General features: G+C 36.5%; 1 protein-coding gene across 1 annotated transcript in view; it reads right to left on the minus strand.

Annotated features, from left to right (window-relative positions):
* LOC117319734 (discoidin domain-containing receptor 2-like) overlaps positions 1 to 19,784 on the minus strand; it is a 178,359-nt gene that overhangs the window by 36,552 nt on the left and 122,023 nt on the right. The window contains 1 exon segment of the mRNA XM_033874490.1: positions 18,992 to 19,097. Within this exon segment, the coding sequence (XP_033730381.1) occupies positions 18,992 to 19,097 (106 nt within the window).

Raw genomic sequence — 19,784 nt, forward strand, 5'->3', positions numbered from 1 at the left:
AATCTATTTCAGTAGGAAAAAAACCAATAAAAACATCAGATTTTAACTCCATAATAGAATTCTATGAAAATTACTGCTATTATCTTATTTAAAGACATTAACAGTAAAAACCAACAGTTTCCTGAAACTAAAATTACCAGGTAGAGAATGAAATATATTCATGAATACGTGAAAAGTTCTAACAATATTTAAGAGAGATTCTGAGAGTAGAGGGGTGTTGGAACCATGAAGGAACATTAGTTTGTTATTTTACATTCTGCTGTAAAAAAAACTACCAGATCAATAACAGAATTATTTTTAAAACTAGAAAATGTCTATAAGATATAAATGCCCCCACTGCCACTTGACACCCAGAAACCTCAGCAGTTCCTGAGTTTAAAGCAAGTTACATTGCATTGGATGGGATGGACATGGGTAACCCATATGCCCATGCCCCCCCCCCCCCCCCCCCCCCCCCATTTCATGGCAAGGCATAACATTTTTATTTTTTAGTAAACTTATTTCTTAAATCTTAGTATTTAATAGACAAGACGGAAACATGTTTCTGAATGTCTCCAGTGCTTCAAAGGTTCAGCTGGTGTTGATCTCAACTCCAACATTTTCAGTTTAAAAGGTGTTAGTAGATTTAACATTTCAGAAATCATTCTCCATTCCATTGAATTAGGATATAAGATGTTTCTAAAAATATTTACTGCTGTCGATTTTAAAGGTTAGAGTGCACATAAACTATGTGTTGCCATGGAAATCAGGCAATATATTGGATTTTACGAGATCTTGGCATCAGAAACCCAAACAGGTGATTTCAAACAAACTTTTCAATATTGATATTTTCTTTTAAAAAAGGGATCTGGCCGTTTTCTGAAACAGAGATACATGAAAGTTACTAGCAGTCTGTGGTGATCACTGACTATGGGCTACATATATTACCCATCAATACTGTTAGGAATTTTTACACTTTGTATGTAATCTATTAAGCTCAAAAAGTTCAAAACTACTTGACTTTTTGAATTTGACATGAGAATGATGTTCAGATTTCTCTAAAAATAGAATCTGCTTTGAATTTGTCCATGCAGAAATGTTTATAGAGAGAGCTCAGATTTTATCTGTACTTAGTGTGTAGATACACCTCATCCTATCCTACTACAGCATGGGGATGGGGCGGAGAAAGTCCAAGATATTTTCAAAATAAATCCCAAAGCTACCATTATGTCAGAAACAAAATCTCAAGAGCTCGGGGATTTAAACAAAAGTTATTCAAAACAATTTACTCAATCTGTTGGGAATTATGGAAAGAAATCATAAAGTTTCTTTCTAACCCCACATTCTTCCAAGATGATGGATTCAGATGTACACCTCTGGATTTCCATTGAGAGCTTAAGGAATCCTGTTGATATGATAGATACTGTGCTGCTATACTTTTGTTTTGTTTTAAAGTGTATGATAAGAGGAAGGTGTGAAGGACCGATACCAGTAATAAGTCATAAACACACGGCAAATATACGGGGAATTGGATGTTTATTTAACCAAACAATAATCACTGTACACTTACAAAGATCTGGCTGATAATTCTAAGAGATTTATTACGGTGTGGTTTTCAATTATGAAATGAAGCTCATTGCCAAAACGGAAATGAAAATATTCCAAAGAGGAGTTTGAGGATGAGGAATGGGTATTGGAATCCCACTAGTTATACAAGTTTGTTAAATTGCCCCAAACTCTGATCCCCACAGACAGTGTGTTGCTGTTTAACGCCAATAACATTTCTCATTAGACTTTCTCAAGGCAATGACAAAAACCCAATCCTCCGACTTCATCTATGTTTCCATAACAACATGTTCTAAATAGAACTCTCCAGGCCACTAATGGATTTATAGGAACCAACTTCATAGACATTTGATGTTTGATTTATTCAAAATAAAAGAGAAATTTTATTCTATAGAACTACTTTGTGTTGAACTTGGTATTACAAACATTCAAAGGATGCCTTCCAGTTGATGACACCACCTTGTCTCAAGGGATACCATCAAATATACCATCAAGCAAAATAATTTGATCAGAAATTATGTATGTCTTATAAATAAGCAGGCGTAGCACCCTTAACGCTGTTACTGTACAGTTTTTTTATTGATTGGAGAGTATAGATTTTCTTCACCCCCCCCCCCCCCCCCATTCCCCCTTCTAAATCTATGAAATGAAATTATCATCTGACTGAATGTTTTACCTTGGCGAGAATGGACCCTGAGCCAGTACTTGTCAATATATGACCAGGAAGGATGACCAATTATGTTGTACTGGACTATTGTCTCTTGTCCTATGTACCACTGTATCCAAATCAAAACCTGATCAGCAATACATTCTGCTTTACGACTCTGTCATGGTTTATGGTGCGAAACTCTCTACTACATGGAGGTGAAATTAGTTTACCCTGTCTCCCATTATAGTGGACTATATAAAGACTCCCCTGTCGCCATGGCGATCACCAATTCTGTCCTTCATCAGATTGCCTTACATCAAATTAAAGAAGCTAGATAGATTGTGATGTGTTGTCCAAGGCTAAGCAGAGCCTTGACAGCTTCCTGAGGTATGGACAATAGTCCTGTACATCCAAAATGGCTGCACTAACTAATGCCATATGTCACACCATTACAACTCATATCAGAAGTAGATGATAAATAAGTTGAGAATGGTATTGATAGAATATCATATTACATTTAAATTATAGGAAAAACTGTGAGTTTTTTTTTTTATATAATCATGTCTGAATTAACCTTGCTTTTTATGACAGCCTGGGGGATGTTTTTTATGTTCTGGACTCTTTCCTACACAGACAAACATGTAACATGGAGATCTTTTATACCAGTTTTATATTAGAACATAAAAACAGCCAGTCTGACCATGTAGGCCATACAGACTTTATGGACGCCTATTCGTAGGTGTTTTATATACTTTTTACACCTGTTTTTATATTTTCATTATCAACATTGTGAAATATGATCTATCAGCCAATATTTCCTTATCTTCGTCCTATTTATACTGTAACATTGCTGAACCTGTGTAAAGGAACACCTTTAAACACCGACAGCCTCCACAACAACCTAGGCTGTACCACCTAGAGCAGACAAGGATAGCATAACACTGACAGCCTCCACCTAGGACAGCCTCCACCTACACCTAGGACAGCCTCCACCTACACCTAGGACAGCCTCCACCTAGGCCTAGGACAGCTTCCACCTAGGCTGTACCACCTAGAGCAGACAAGGATAGCATAACACTGACAGCCTCCACCTAGGACAGCCTCCACCTTGGACAGCCTCCACCTTGGACAGCCTCCACCTTGGACAGCCTCCACCTTGGACAGCCTCCACCTAGGACAGCCTCCACCTAGGACAGCCTCCACCTTGGACAGCCTCCACCTAGGACAGCCTCCACCTAGGACAGCCTCCACCTAGGACAGCCTCCACCTTGGACAGCCTCCACCTTGGACAGCCTCCACCTAGGACAGCCTCCACCTAGGACAGCCTCCACCTAGGCCGTACCACCTAGAGCAGACAAGGATAGCTGCAGTGGTAGGCCTGATGCACATGCTGAAGCCATAGTGATACCCTCACATCTTGGACTATAATTCAATATTGGTGATATTTCACTAATTTAATGATGCCGATGAGGCGTATAAAGCATGGAATTATATCCCTGTATCTGTAATATGCTTAAATACCTCTGTCCTATTTTACGATTCCATGTCTGCTTATGATGCACATGTGGTGGACATACAACATTTTTATACCTTTGCAACACTTCATTGTATTTGTGCAGATCACAATATATTCTAATGTATCTTAATGATCTCCTCACGATCTCCTTACATGGAGAGTGCTACATACAGAGATATGGTGAAAGCTTCACTAAAACACCATCTTCCATATGGTGTCTGCTATATCAGCATTATCGATCCATTCAGAATTGATTTTCCTATAAGATGCAGATAATTATCAGCAAGCATCATCACAAACTATCTCTGTCAAAACTCTACTCCAGTTATCTCCCTTACCACTGAAACCTCTCTAATCTGACCAAATTGTAGGAAAAGACAGTACATCATAAGTTAGTAGTCACCGACTACTTAATATACAAGCAAAGATAGATAATGATGTGTGTTTGAAAAAGTTTGTAAAGCTTAGCCACTATTTTCTTTGTTTCATTTGAATTTGATACATGACCAAATCACCTTAATTTGAATATAAATGTGAGGTGCTTATTAACTGTACTTAATAACACTTTCCAATAATTCACATTTCCTGTCCACCATTTTTCAAACACATAAGAAATATCCATAACCCATTACAAATGTATAAAATTAACCAATCCAGGAGAAAATTTGTTTCAGTCGATAAACCCTAACACAAATTAATAGTAAACCAACAACTGAGATTCCCGTTGTAACAATATTACCAATGCCTTGATGGATCTCCTGTCTTTCAGAACTGCTATTATGACATCCTAATGTGAAACAATTTCCCACGAGGCTGCACCTATATTTTTTTAGTGTAACAATATATCTTGTTCATTCATTAGATATATGCTCATGCCAAACTGCGTGCAAGCGAATTGGAAATTTTCTTTACATTTTAAAAATAATGCAATTAAATTAATGGATAGCTTGCAATACATGTTGGAATCTCCCATCTGTGTGAGCTTGGCTCTGTAGGCCGTGCTGAAAGGTGTATGTCAGTAATAGGATATCATGCAAAATCCACTATTTTTGTTCTGTTACATGTAGCCAAATGACCTAGTAATAAATTCAAAACCTGAACCACATAGAATAACACCTAAAACAGACAAAATTCTTTGTGCAGTTAGATATCTGGTCAGGATGAAATACTTTGGTACAAATTATATCCGGTCAGGATGAAATACTTTGGTACGAATTATATCTGGTCAGGATGAAATACTTTGGTACAAATTATATCTGTTCAGGATGAAATATTTTGGTATGAATTATATCTGGTCAGGATGAAATATATTGGTATGAATTATATCTGGTCAGGATGAAATACTTTGGTACGAATTATATCTGGTCAGGATGAAATACTTTGGTACGAATTATATCCGGTCAGGATGAAATACTTTGGTACGAATTATAACCGGTCGGGATGAAATACTTTGGTACGGCTATCAATACACATGAGCTCTGTATCAGTTACTCATCATGTACTCGGGAGAACTTATTATCAACCTCTTGTATGTTTTAATTCATGATTCATGATCAATCAACTAATTGAACTGAAAATTGAACCAAACAATTCATCAATGAATTAAACTTTCCATTGATTTTTTAAGATAATGATGTAAATTTTTGTTGAATTCAATATCACGCATTATAGAAAATTATGCATGAAGTGTTGATAAGGTTTTCATAAAAACAGCTGACGTTTGCATCTATAAGTGTATACACGAACATTCTAACAAAGAAACCACATCTATAATTCATAATTCTGCTTTCGTTAGAACCAATATAAGTATAATCATTGAAAAAATCTTAATGGTCCCATGTTGGTAAACCTTGGACAATCACTGATGTGGAAACTGTCACTAATCTCTTACCTAGCACCATGGAAGATCACTGAAGCGAGTATTGCTGCTAATTTTGTACCGTTTGACTCCATGGAGCTCTTCCGGTTTAGAGAAATGCCTTAGAAATAGATTTTCTGTGTCATCGACTGGACGTCCTACCATTAAAATCAAAATGCATTCCACAGCATTGCCTTTGCTGTCTCTTTCTAAAGCCCTCAGTGATGTTTGATCGATGGTACAAGTTGATGGATAAAGCTTTTAAGACCTCAAAATGTTTCACAATGTAAACTCTTTTTATAAAAGTATTCTCTAAATTTTGGTTGGTTGATGGTGCGTATACAGTGTTTGTGAGAATGTCAAAACCCTCGACTTTAACAGGGACAGGTTTCATCACTTAGCGAATGCTGACACTAATTTAGTGACAATTGTACACCCACCATTGACCTCAGCAACAGCAGCCGATGCTGCTTCTAGTTGGCAAGTCACAGGCCATGCCCATATATGGAAATGAATGGACTTGGTCATGCGTGAAGTAACTATGTGCATGCAATGAACAATGAAGAAGTTAATGACGCCACGCCGCGCACTTCCAATGTAAATAACAGCAGTCTCGGGGGGAATGTTGTAGGGGTCTCACCATGAAAACCAATACACGTCTCAAAGCGTCCCATACACTTTAAGTTGACAGCGACTTAGTGTTTACATTATAAAGAATAAAAACAGTCTGTATTAGTCTGTGTTCTGGTGTGAGCCTATCATTTTATAGAATGTGACGCATGTCCGAGACATGATATAAGCCAGGCCTCATCTGACAGAGCATGTTGCTGCTTTTGTCAATGGATTGCTTGGAATAAAGACACCTTTATCATGTCAAATGACCGGACTTTCATGTTCTTCAATTTCAAATTCATCGACAAATTAATCGTAAAAGAAAGATGAATTAGAAAAAGCACTTATGATTCATGCAACACTCGGGAGATGATTACAAAGTGTTACATCATAACTATACTGGCAGGTTGGAGGATTCTTTACAGATCGAGCTGTGCCATACAAACGACCACAACTTAAAAGTGTACCCATACCTGAAAAATGTGTGTACACACACCTGATAAATGGGTGTACACACACCTGATAAATGGGTGCACACACACCTAATAAATGGGTGTACCCTAATCTGATAAATGAGTGTACACACACCTGATAAATGGGTGTACACACACCTGATAAATGAGTGTACCTACACCTGATAAATAAATGTACACACACCTGATCAATTGGTGTACACACACCTGATCAATTGGAGTACACACACCTGATAAATGGGTGTACACACACCTGATAAATGGGTGTACCCTAATTTTATAAATGAGTGTACACACACCTGATAAGAGGGTGTACACACACCTGAAATGAGTGTACCTACACCTGATAAATAAATGTACACACACCTGATAAATTGGTGTACACACACCTGATAAATTGGAGTACACACACCTGATAAATGAGTGTACCTAGACCTGATAAATAAATGTACACACACCTGATAAATTGGTATACACACACCTGATAAATTGGAGTACACACACCTGATAAATGAGTGTACACACACCTGATAAATTGGTGTACACACACCTGATAAATGAGTGTACACACACCTGATAAATGAGTGTACACACCTGAATAATGGGTGTACACACACCTGATAAATTGGAGTACACACACCTGATAAATGAATGTACCTACACCTGATAATGAGTGTACACACACCTGATAAATGAGTGTACCTACACCTGATAAATGAGTGTACACACACCTGATAAATGAGTGTACCTACACCTGATAAATGAGTGTACACACACCTGATAAATGAGTGTACCCTAATCTGATAAATGAATGTACCCACACAATGTAAGCGGCTTGTTACGTTATGTTGAACCTACACCTTTAATAGCAGGTGATCATAATTACAATCTCCAATCATTTCCTTTACAACTCGCAAAAGTCACACTATAAATCAAAAAGCCTATTTAGCAGATGTCTTCAGCAGCCCTTGCCAGCTTCCGACATTTCATGTTTAGATATTCCTTGGAAATAAGATGTCAGGTTTAGGTCGAGTTCTCAATGAAATATGTGTGTTTTAGAACAGAAGCATTTTGATTCGGAAACCTGCTCCTGATTCTGCTGTAATAATATCAGAGCGCCACCTGGCTTCAACAAAATACCATTTATCATGGAAATGTATGTGATTTTTTAGGTGTGCTTTGTTTATGATAGCCGACATCTGTCTTAATCATTGATAAATTACAGTGAAAATGGCGGGGTGTTAGAAGAATCATTCACAGGAGAATATATAATCAGTTCATGAGGAAGAGGATTTATATAGAGTGCATGAGGAACAGGATTTATATAGAGTGCATGAGGAACAGGATTTATATAGAGTGCATGAGGAACAGGATTTATATAGAGTGCATGAGGAACAGGATTTATATAGAGTGCATGAAGAATAAACGGGAATCTTTACTGACAATAAATGTTTGGTCAGGATAATAATAAATAAACAGGAATCTTTATACTGACAATAAATGTTTGGTCAGGATAATAATTAATAAACGGGAATCTTTACTGACAATAAATGTTTGGTCAGGATAATAATAAATAAACGGGAATCTTTATACTGACAATAAATGTTTGGTCAGGATAATAGTAAATAAACAAGAATCTTTACCGACAATAAATGTTTGGTCAGGATAATAATAAATAAACGTGAATCTTTACTGACAATAAATGTTTGGTCAGGATAATAGTAAATAAACGGGAATCTTTACTGACAATAAATGTTTGGTCAGGATAATAGTAAATAAACGGGAATCTTTACCGACAATAAATGTTTGGTCAGGATAATAGTAAATAAACGGGAATCTTTACTGACAATAAATGTTTGGTCAGGATAATAGTAAATAAACGGGAATCCTGCCTTAGTTTATTCCTGTTGTCCTCTACCTTTGTTACCAGTTCTTGACCTAGATTACCAGTTCTTAACCTAGATTACCAGTTCTTAACCTAGATTACCAGTTCTAGACTTGCTACCAATTCTTGACTTATAGCCAGTTTTTGACTTATAACCAGTTCTTGACTTATAACCAGTTCTTGAATTATAACCAGTTCTTGACTTATCAACAGTAACTGACTTATTACCAGTTCTTGACTTTTTCCAAAACTGTATTGAATACAACATGGTTGTTACTGTATCCTTTCTTTACACAATTCTATTTCAACTGAATAATTAGTAATAATTTAACAACCTAAACTAAAAATTTTGTAAAAAAAAAATAAAAATAAATAAAAAACGAAACAGAAATTGCCAAATAAAATTATCGCCCACACTTGCATGCCTCCAATACTGCCATCTCTTCGGTGATGAAATGTAAATTTAGGGTGACAGACATGCCTGGGTCATACAAATCCTCATTACCAACCTCAGGGACACATGCCTTTCTTCCCTTCATCCAGACTGCTCACTAATACATGTGATATTTCATGACAACCACACAGGTTTTAGACATTGCATCTTTACATACTGGAGAATTTCTATTATAAATCCATTTATATTGTATGGACAATGCCATGTCTGTCTGGTCCATCGAACAAAGTAAGAAGCATTGTCATTTTTTATACATCTATGAATCAAAGTGTCCAGACCTCTCCAGTAGACAAACTTCATTTAAAAAAATTCTATTTTTGATTTCCCAAAAGTTAAAAAAGGAAATATGAAAATGACGGTGTTTTTCTTAATTTTGTTATATGAATGGGCAAATAATCCTGTGTTGTAGCGAGCAGCCAGCATCACAGTATTAAATACAAGTTTTATGTTGTAGACTATTGAATGCTCTGTAAAAACACGAATAATCAGCATCCATGAAAGTGTTGTTAATTATTGGTTCACAGAAAACAGCTTGATGACTGTGCCATTAGTAAATTCACACCTACTTGTAAAATATGTAGCGTCTATATCTGAGTCGAATGCAATTTGTTTAATCATCGTTTATATACAAACTATCACAGTTCATAAATTTGTGGTAATGTTATCTTGGCCGGCCCTAATGGACGTGTGAATTTTTCGTTTCAGTAGTCGCCACTTGCTTTATTAGTCTGTTAGCGTGTGACAAATTTCCTCTCGTCATCGTCCATTATATCACAGTATATGCCAAGCTGCTATCAGGACAACTGATCAACTTAATTGAATTTTTTGTAGATAAATATATATATATGGCAATTCAGCGTGAAAATTGTTGGCATCAAAATCGGTTATAATTGAATTTTTGCTACTTGTAGTGAACAATGACCTCATATTTAAATAAGTTAAAAAAAGTTGAACGTGCAGCCCTTGGAGGTTTGAGATACCAAGATGTATATGGACAGTGTAACAGTCTGGGTAATTACACTCATCAGGCTGATTCTTCAAGCATGAAAACATCTCCAGTGAACATTTCTCTGAAGTTACAGACTTTTTCTAGTTTTTTACCCCCGGACACTCGCAGTCATGTAAGAATTTCTGAAGGTTAAGTATGGTACATAATGACATGTAGTCAGCTGTTAGAAACAGATTTTGTCGGAGAAAATGTTTAACAGAATTCTAATAAAGTTAGTATGTGTCACCATTTTTTATTTGCTAACAAAGACGGTGAAAGCGCTCTCTCAAGCATTGATACAGTCTCGAGCTCATTACTTACAAAACTCTCCACAAAACTGCAGCAACTCAATAAAACAACACAAAGTTTGCATGACTTGTAAGTTACACCATGTATGCTGTGAATGATAAAATCTAAACCTTGGGCTTACATTCTCTGTAGGTCATGTAGTACTGTGTGCTCCAGGAAATCCATTGGAAAGTCAGAAGATGTTCAAGTTTGTGGAATACTGCTTTTGGATGATTGGTCATTAAAATAAGGCAGACATGTTTCCATGGAAACCATGCAATGTTATTATCTACTATATGTGCTGTCACCGAGTGTACAAAACAACAGCAACATAGCATGAAGATCTGCAACAGTAACCGTGGAAACAACAAAAATGTCAATGAAAGTGAGGCTATGGATACAGCATACAAACCCTTATAAAATGTTAACAGAATAGCTCTCATCATATCCAGTATAGCTATTTGATGAGTGGACTTGTCAAAACTAAATAAAGACAGTGAGTATTTCATAAAAATCCTAACAACTTAAAATGAATGTTCTATGAAAATAAGATGTAAGAAAGCCAGTCCTCATGGTGTTGTAAGCCTATACATTTAGCTGAATACCATATCAGGTTAAAAACATCTGGATTTTATTTTAAAGTTAAAGGATAGAAATACATACCAATTAAGAGAGCTAGGCAACAGCTTAAATATTATTTTTATTGTTCATGAGATTTCTCATGAGTTGGGGAACTTTAATAGACTGCATGCAACATAGAAAGGACATCTCACACTTGGATTTGTTTGGGATGTGATAAGAATGTATGTATCTGTGTACCATGGAGAAAATAGAGTGCTGTATTATCAGGGGAAACATACAGGGGCTATAAACACTCCCATCTCTAAAATACGAAAATATGGCTCCAATGAAAAATACACAGTTGGCATGCCAGTCATGTGACATTCTTACATCACCTGGACAGAAAGCTATGACAAGAGAGAGAACCCACTTATGTAACAGCTGCATGGTCACCTGATTACAAAACGTAACAACACAGGGAGGAAACCACTTAATGCAACAGCTGCACATGGGTAGATCCAGGTGAATTAATATCGGCAAGTCTATGAAGCCAACTTACAATGCGGTAGATGGAAGGGGTGACCTTCAATTGCCTCTTTGTTGGAGCAAAGTGGTAAATCCATCAGTGGGTGGATGAATACTTATCAAAGCCAGAGAAAAAAGGTCAAAAGACAAAATGGTATAACTAAATCTTTTAGAAGTCTAATGGCAGAACCAAGCTGTAGATATAAAACTGCTGAAAATCTAACTTAGAACAAAAATGTATAGAGAAGTTGGATGTGAACATGTGGTCACATAGATGGAAAAGCCCAATTCGGCAGAAGTAATGGAAAGGAGGGAAGCATCTTAATGACACAGCTGTATCGTAATAGCAAATTCTTTATACATCTAACCACAAAAGCAGTAACACTTTCACACAAAATGTTTCTAAAGAGTGGAAAATAAAGGAATTCTATAAAAAAAATTCAATAAAAAGCCAAGATTAGATATAAGAATATATAGAGTAAAAGTTAATGAGTTAATCAAGGTTTTAGTAAGTTAGTGCTATTTACAAAGTTAATGAGGTAATCAAGGTTTTAGTAAGTTAGTGCTATTTACAAAGTTAATGAGTTAATCAAGGTTTTAGTAAGTTAGTGCTATTTACAAAGTTAATGAGTTAATCAAGGTTTTAGTAAGTTAGTGCTATTTACAAAGTTTTAAAGATACAAGAGGAAGTCAGTGTGTAAATGCTAGATTTAAATTTAGGTCCCATGAATTTAAAAAAAAAGAAGATAAATCATATCAATTTCTTTAAAAAGTGGGCGAAAAATCGCCAGCTTCTTATCCAGTACCTAATTTAACCATTTATACAAAGATAGAGGTTAATGTCGAAAATAACTGGAAAGATACCTAATGCTTTATATATCAAATTCAATTAACTTTTCAATCAAAGTCAGGGAAATGCTTTAATGAAGAAAACACCAAACCTCAGCTTCTTCAATAAGACCATTACGATATCACAAACAGACAGGTTTTTTTAAAACTTGGAACTTGATAAACTTGACTTAGTTATTATGATAACAGTACTGGAAGCTAACATTGATTATACCAAGGTATTGAAACAATATTGAGTTTCACAACAAAAAATACAAATATCTTGATTAAATTTTGCTCTTCCATCCCATCTCATAAATTGTGAATTGCAATCTGGTTTTCAGGTCTTGGCAAGGTGACAGTAATTTTTCATCAGAGTATCTGACAGTGGTATATCCTTTCCTGCTTGCTTCATTAGCACAAAGACAGATTAAATCCTGCTGGCTTTGCCACCCCGCCTCCTTCTTGTGTCCCGTTAAATATTCAATATCGAAAAAAAGGATATTACATATTACTTTTGGTCCGCACTATTGAACATTCTTATGACAAGCTTCATCAGGATATAGGTTTTGGTCATCCAAACGTTTATATTGCAATATGCCATGTAGATACATACTTGTGATCTTGTGCACTGAAACGTTTACATTGAACTTGATGTATTAGTACATTTAATTCATCATGATCAATCAAACGTTAAGTAAGTCTTGGTCATTCAAGTGATTAAATTGCACTGAAAGTCAATCAGGTTCAATATCATGTGTGAGCCTGCTGTAATCTCAGAGAAGATACATTCACTGTCTGAGTGACCCCCCCCCCCCTCCCCCATCCCCCCCCCCCCCCCCCTCTTGTTCATTCTGCTTTCATGAAATAGTGTTGTATTCTTGACACCTTTCCTGAAGTTTTTAAACTATATCTTATATGAATTAAACCAAAATGTTATCTGCGATAATTTGCATTTTAAAAATCAATATTTTGTTAAGAAATTCACTACAAGTAGCATCTGAGCACAGCAATCTGGGATTTTCTTCCACCAAATATTGATTATCTAATCACACGGTATAATATTGATCATGTGCCTACATATTTACAGGTATTCAGAATAGACAGCTTCACTCCGAAATAAAAGCGTATCCTGCTTAACTCTAGGCAAAGAGATTGTCTGATTCGGCAGACATTATCGCCTGTATTAGAACCATTCTACTGTGCTAGCTTTTCCCCTATTATACTTGATCTTCCTTGAAAATCCATTGTCAAAAGAGCTCTTGATGAATAATTTACAGCTTCGGAGGGGATTTATTGGTTGTTTATTGCTTGTTTCCTTGACAACAGCTGGGTGTGTTATACTCCTGCAGCTTGACAAGAGCCTGGTAGACCCGGACTAGTCCACATCCCTCATCGCAGGTATAGGGGACACCAAGTTGGTCTATGTTTGAGTCTTTGTATCAGCTTAATTGACCCAACATGATCTTCCTCTTTTGTTTAATGAACAACGATCGATTCTCCGTCTCATGCTTGTATCCCTGGAATTATTTTGTTGAATCGTTGAAAAAAAAAATCAATACTTATACCCACTACTGCAGCAGCATCAAGAGCAGGTTGGCAGTACAACGCAAACAGAAAAATTCCACTACACCGGCATATTCTTGGCTCTTTTATCTTATAATCAAACCTGAAACGTGGCCGGCGTAACTCTATTGACAATCAATGTGAAGATACCATATTATGGCTTAGGTCACCATTGGAATATTTCTGACTTACAAACTTGAATAATTTTGATGAGAGGATGAGTGCTATCACAATGGCATTTGAAGTCTACAAAGTAATTGGGAAGCTTAATTCCTGCAATGAAATTTCCAAAAAAATGTATGGGGATTTTTTTTATTCCAGTTCAAACTCAGAAATTGGCTCAAATATACACCCAATCTTCAGAATATCACAAAAATAAAATCAACCTAAACTGCCTTGTTATGGTATTCATAGTCATTATAAATGACAGAACTTCGCTGGCACACATCACATTGTGCTACATGCAAATTTTTATCTTTTTCAGATCTATATATTGTTTTACATCAGAATAATGCGATGCAGTTTTATACACAGTTATTGAGATAATGACCTTCCAACAATTTGACACAAGTTACGATGACCTGTGTTAAAGTATGTAGGGACATAACTACGTCCCATTGTGGTACCTAGTGTGATAGTATGTAGGGACATTACTATGTCCCATTGTGGTACCTAGTGTGATAGTATGTAGGGACATTACTATGTCCCATTGTGGTACCTAGTGTGATAGTATGTAGGGACATTACTACGTCCCATTGTGGTACCTAGTGTGATACTATGTAGGGACATTACTATGTCCCATTGTGGTACCTAGTGTGATAGTATGTAGGGACATTACTACGTCCCATTGTGGTACCTAGTGTGATACTATGTAGGGACATTACTACGTCCCATTGTGGTACCTAGTGTGATAGTATGTAGGGACATTAGGTAACTACGTCCCATTGTGGTACCTAGTGTGATAGTATGTAGGGACATTAGGTAACTACGTCCCATTGTGGTACCTAGTGTGATAGTATGTAGGGACATTACTACGTCCCATTGTGGTACCTAGTGTGATACTATGTAGGGACATTACTACGTCCCATTGTGGTACCTAGTGAGATAGTATGTAGGGACATTACTACGTCCCATTGTGGTACATAGTGTGATAGTATGTAGGGAGATTACTACGTCCCATTGTGGTACCTAGTGTGATAGTATGTAGGGACATTACTACGTCCCATTGTGGTACCTAGTGTGATAGTATGTAGGGACATTACTATGTCCCATTGTGGTACCTAGTGTGATAGTATGTAGGGACATTACTACGTCCCATTGTGGTACCTAGTGTGATACTATGTAGGGACATTACTACGTCTCATTGTGGTACCTAGTGTGATAGTATGTAGGGACATTACTACGTCCCATTGTGGTACATAGTGTGATAGTATGTAGGGACATTACTACGTCCCATTGTGGTACCTAGTGTAATAGTATGTAGGGACATTACTACGTCCCATTGTGGTACCTAGTGTGATAGTATGTAGGGACATTAGGTAACTACGTCCCATTGTGGTACCTAGTGTGATAGTATGTAGGGACATTACTACGTCCCATTGTGGTACCTTAAGTGTGATAGTATGTAGGGACATTAGGTAACTACGCCCCATATGTTTAATATTTGATCACTGTAGAATCAGTCAGCCTGTACTCACTACCAACATCAGTCCCCAGAGGTTGGAGTACCTTGCCATTGTTGGCTGATAAGTATCACATCATGTCAGCACAACTCCCGACAAATTTGGACCAGTAGGTATGAATAATTCCTTTTCCCCCATCTCCTCATAAATCTCATCATCTACCTGTAGATATGTACAACACCACAGGACAACATGGAGGTCGGTCGTTTTCAGATCAAAAAGCTAAAATCCCCAATCAGTTTGGTTATACTTCTCAATAATGAAATAGAATGCTTTCTTAACTAATTGTCTTATCAACGCTACATCTAAATCAGATCACAAACTATAGGATATCTGAATTACAGCACTGATTCAATATATAAATTTAGTAAAATCAATGGTTCGATTCCTAGAGTGTGAGTCATATTCCCAAAGTGTTACATACATTTGTTTAAATACAACTCCATCATTTTAGTATTTAAATAAAGATGTGTACATTTGATATGTCATCAGAGCTGGTGTGGCAGTATCTGATAATGTTTCTAGCCAGACTCAACATTTACTGTTTGTATGATGGTGTCTACATCTCTGTTTACACGTTGTCCTCAACTTTGGGACACCATTTCTCACTGGGACTGGGGGCTACAATATGAGTCAGTACTATTTTCACTGCTAGGCTGCCTATATCTCGCTCCCTATCCAAGAGGATCTTTAAGTGGAATTCCAGGAATTGCTTCCATATGTGTGTAACGACAACCTACAGATTCTATCACCAGAATCAAGAAAACACAAGATTTGTCACTTTCTGGGAGCTTTATTGACATTGACAAAACTGTTTTTAATGTTTCCAATTGATTCGAAGATTATCCCTTTTCCAGATTTGAACTGCTAATGAAGAAAGAGGTACACCTAAAGCTTGAGGAACTAAATTAACCAAAGTAAACTTAGTATATGGAGCTTAGTGCAAAGTGTTAAATATTTATGTCCTTTTCACTTTCTTGGGAGTTTTGCACCCTAAACCACCACCCAAAGTAATGAGGGAACCAAAGATTTAATGAGTTAACATAGTGCCTATAACCTACAGACCAATGTTAAAATGCACCAAAATCATCTCCATTTTTTTTTCTCAGTGAGCCTCTTTATTATCACTGCTGCTACTGAAGTGTGCTCATTTGGTGGCTGATTATCACCAGAAGTAGGGGGAAGATAAGAGTGAAACATCAAAGGGACAGTGCTAGTCTAAGGTCTGGAGATGGACAGATTTATAGGCACCAGAAAAACAAACCTGTGCTGCCACATAATGGTAAATCATGAGTTTAGGACCAACATAACAAGCATGAAATCAAAAGTTCTCAACTGGGTCATTAGATGTTGATGTAACGGAACCACACACATACTTTTCCCCCTCCCCAAGTAAAAGAGTTCCCTTGATACTGAGGAAGAGTGATGTACATCTTTTCATCCCTCTAGACGAGAGTAAATTCCAATTTGTGTAACAAGCTAAGGAGTCAAACTTATATGTTTTTACCTCCTAATACAGAAGAGCTCTCTTTGTAGTATGGCATGGAGGTGTTATCCTTTCAACCCTCTCATCCTTACGCAAAGATTTAGGTGTCAAAGCACTTTGAATCTCAATGTAATGTCTCTTTTCAGAAAGGCATGCCTGAAGTACAATGCTAGTAAGTAAGCTTAACATTCTGACAGTGTAGAGAGAAGAGACATTAACATTCTGACAGTGTAGAGAGAAGAGACAGAGGAATATAGCCACACACATTAACGAAAGAGACAACTCCAATTACTTGATAGCATTATATACTATTAAGGTGGCGACAGGTATATCAATTTATTCCCTCCTAAAACTTGAGAGTTCCTTTTAGTCAGAAATAAAGATGGGTGATTACAAGAGTTAAGCCCCTTGATTGGCTCCTGTATTATTTCCAAGATAACATTTTAGAGGTTATTAACAACATATCAGTTGTTTGACAAATTAAAGCAGTCGTTAATGAATTGAAACAAACACATATTACGCTGCACCTCAAAAGTCAAATCTAACTTCTTCTAATAAGTCTTTTATGAGGAACAACTTTGTTCTTGGAACTTACTTGCATGAATTAGTCAGTCGTAAATTGCAGAACAGAAAATTAGAAATGAAATCTGATTTGAAGAAAAAAATGAAATTAATGATTTAATTCTAAATCAACCACCAATATTGATTAGAAAATGATTTCTCTTTCTCCAGCATAACTAAGATATGTAAGGTCAATTAAGGTCGGGTACTTCAGGGGTCAAGGCCAGAGGTACTATGGAGTCCACAAGGAATTTCCTAATGTACAAGCCTAATGGAGATACATTTAAGAGTTTAGGTCACAACGATGTCTGAAGAGAGATATTATGTAACAACATGTAGGAACACATCTGTAAAAAATAAACAATGAATTTTAGCTCCTTTAATTAAACTCCTTTGATCATTGTTTCATTAGCAATGTAATTTCTATTAAAGTTCATTGTCTTTTTTCAAAGTGAAAAAAACCTGTTAGATAATTTATTCTTTTTCTCAACGTTTCCGAATTTCAACAAAAATTATCAGGAACTTCTCAAATAATTCAATATATTCATCATGTTTTCGAAATCAACATTTGTAGATTTAACTTTTGATTATTTTTCTGGAAATGACTTTCTTAACTCGGCAAGACCATGATCATAGTGCTCAGACTTTCAAAATACTTCAACTAACAAAAACATGTTCTTGAATAATTTCAGCCATCAGATTTCAAGGACAAACCCATATTAAAATCACCCAGTCCATGACACAGGCCTAATAAGGAAGGCTTCGAGCATATTGCACCATTATAATATATTGCAAGTAACTACATTTTGTTCTGCAGCCTTTCTTAATTGACTTAGCTTCTCAAACGAATGGTGAGTATTACATAATTAGTGTGGTCCTTGGATGCGGAGAAGGGGAAACATTTTACAGTAATGAGTTCGCCCATTGTTATAAGGGCATGTGTAGCTCTAATTAAAATGTGGCAATTTTTCAAGTCATTCCTTGTAACATACTTTTCCCTCATCCCCTGTAATTCTGGAGACAGGAAGCCATCCTACCAGTAACACGACTTGTAACAAGCCGGAATTCTAATAGAACATTAAGTGAAATTTGCATGATTCAGTATTGTAGGTCTTCCATGCATACGAAGCATGTTACAACATGGCTTCCTTTATAGTGACTAGCACAAAGTGACTCCCTGACGCGATGATCTACATATTTAATTCTTCCTTGTCATGAAGCCCTACAAAATTAATTCTCTTTAATTCTCTACTCCTATGAAGTCCTAGAACTTGTTTGATTAACGATTGATCAGCAGTATTTGAAAGTGTTGAAATGATTCTGACGCATTTTTTATGGCAGTGCACGCTATCTATCTTTTTTTTTTTACCTCGTTAAAGTCATGAACTGATATGATTCTTTGTGGCTTATCCAGTGATAAATCAAATCAGAAAATGTCATTGGACAAGACAACCAATCAAATAAATTTCTCAACTGGCCAATCAGATTTGAGATATGACTGAAAAGTGACTGACCTTGCACTCTTTGGTCCAACAGATTGGTCCTTGTATGATGAACTGGCTGTGATGGCACTGTCTGGAATCCTCCAGGACTCCATTCCTAGGGCGTTGGAACATTTTACTGAAAAACATAAATAATAGACAAAATTACTAACAAAGAGATATAATGCATATATTTATTGGATGACAGGTAACCACTGTTTATAATGATTTACCACCCAGACAGGTACCACTGTATATAATGATTTCTGTATACCACCCAGACAGGTACCACTGTATATAATGATTTCTGTATACCACCCAGACAGGCACCACTGTATATAATGATTTCTGTATACCACCCAGACAGGTAACCACTGTTTATAATGATTTACCACCCAGACAGGTACCACTGTATATAATGATTTCTGTATACCACCCAGACAGGTAACCACTGTTTATAATGATTTACCACCCAGACAGGTACCACTGTATATAATGATTTCTGTATACCACCCAGACAGGTACCACTGTATATAATGATTTCTGTATACCACCCAGACAGGTACCACTGTATATAATGATTTCTGTATACCACCCAGACAGGTAACCACTGTATATAATGATTTCTGTATACCACCCAGACAGGTACCACTGTATATAATGATTTCTGTATACCACCCAGACAGGTACCACTGTATATAATGATTTCTGTATACCACCCAGACAGGTAACCACTGTATATAATGATTTCTGTATACCACCCAAACAGGTACCATTGTATATAATGATTTCTGTATACCACCCAGACAGGTACCATTGTATATAA

Source organism: Pecten maximus, chromosome 2, assembly GCF_902652985.1.
Source record: "Pecten maximus chromosome 2, xPecMax1.1, whole genome shotgun sequence".
Taxonomy (NCBI): domain Eukaryota; kingdom Metazoa; phylum Mollusca; class Bivalvia; order Pectinida; family Pectinidae; genus Pecten; species Pecten maximus.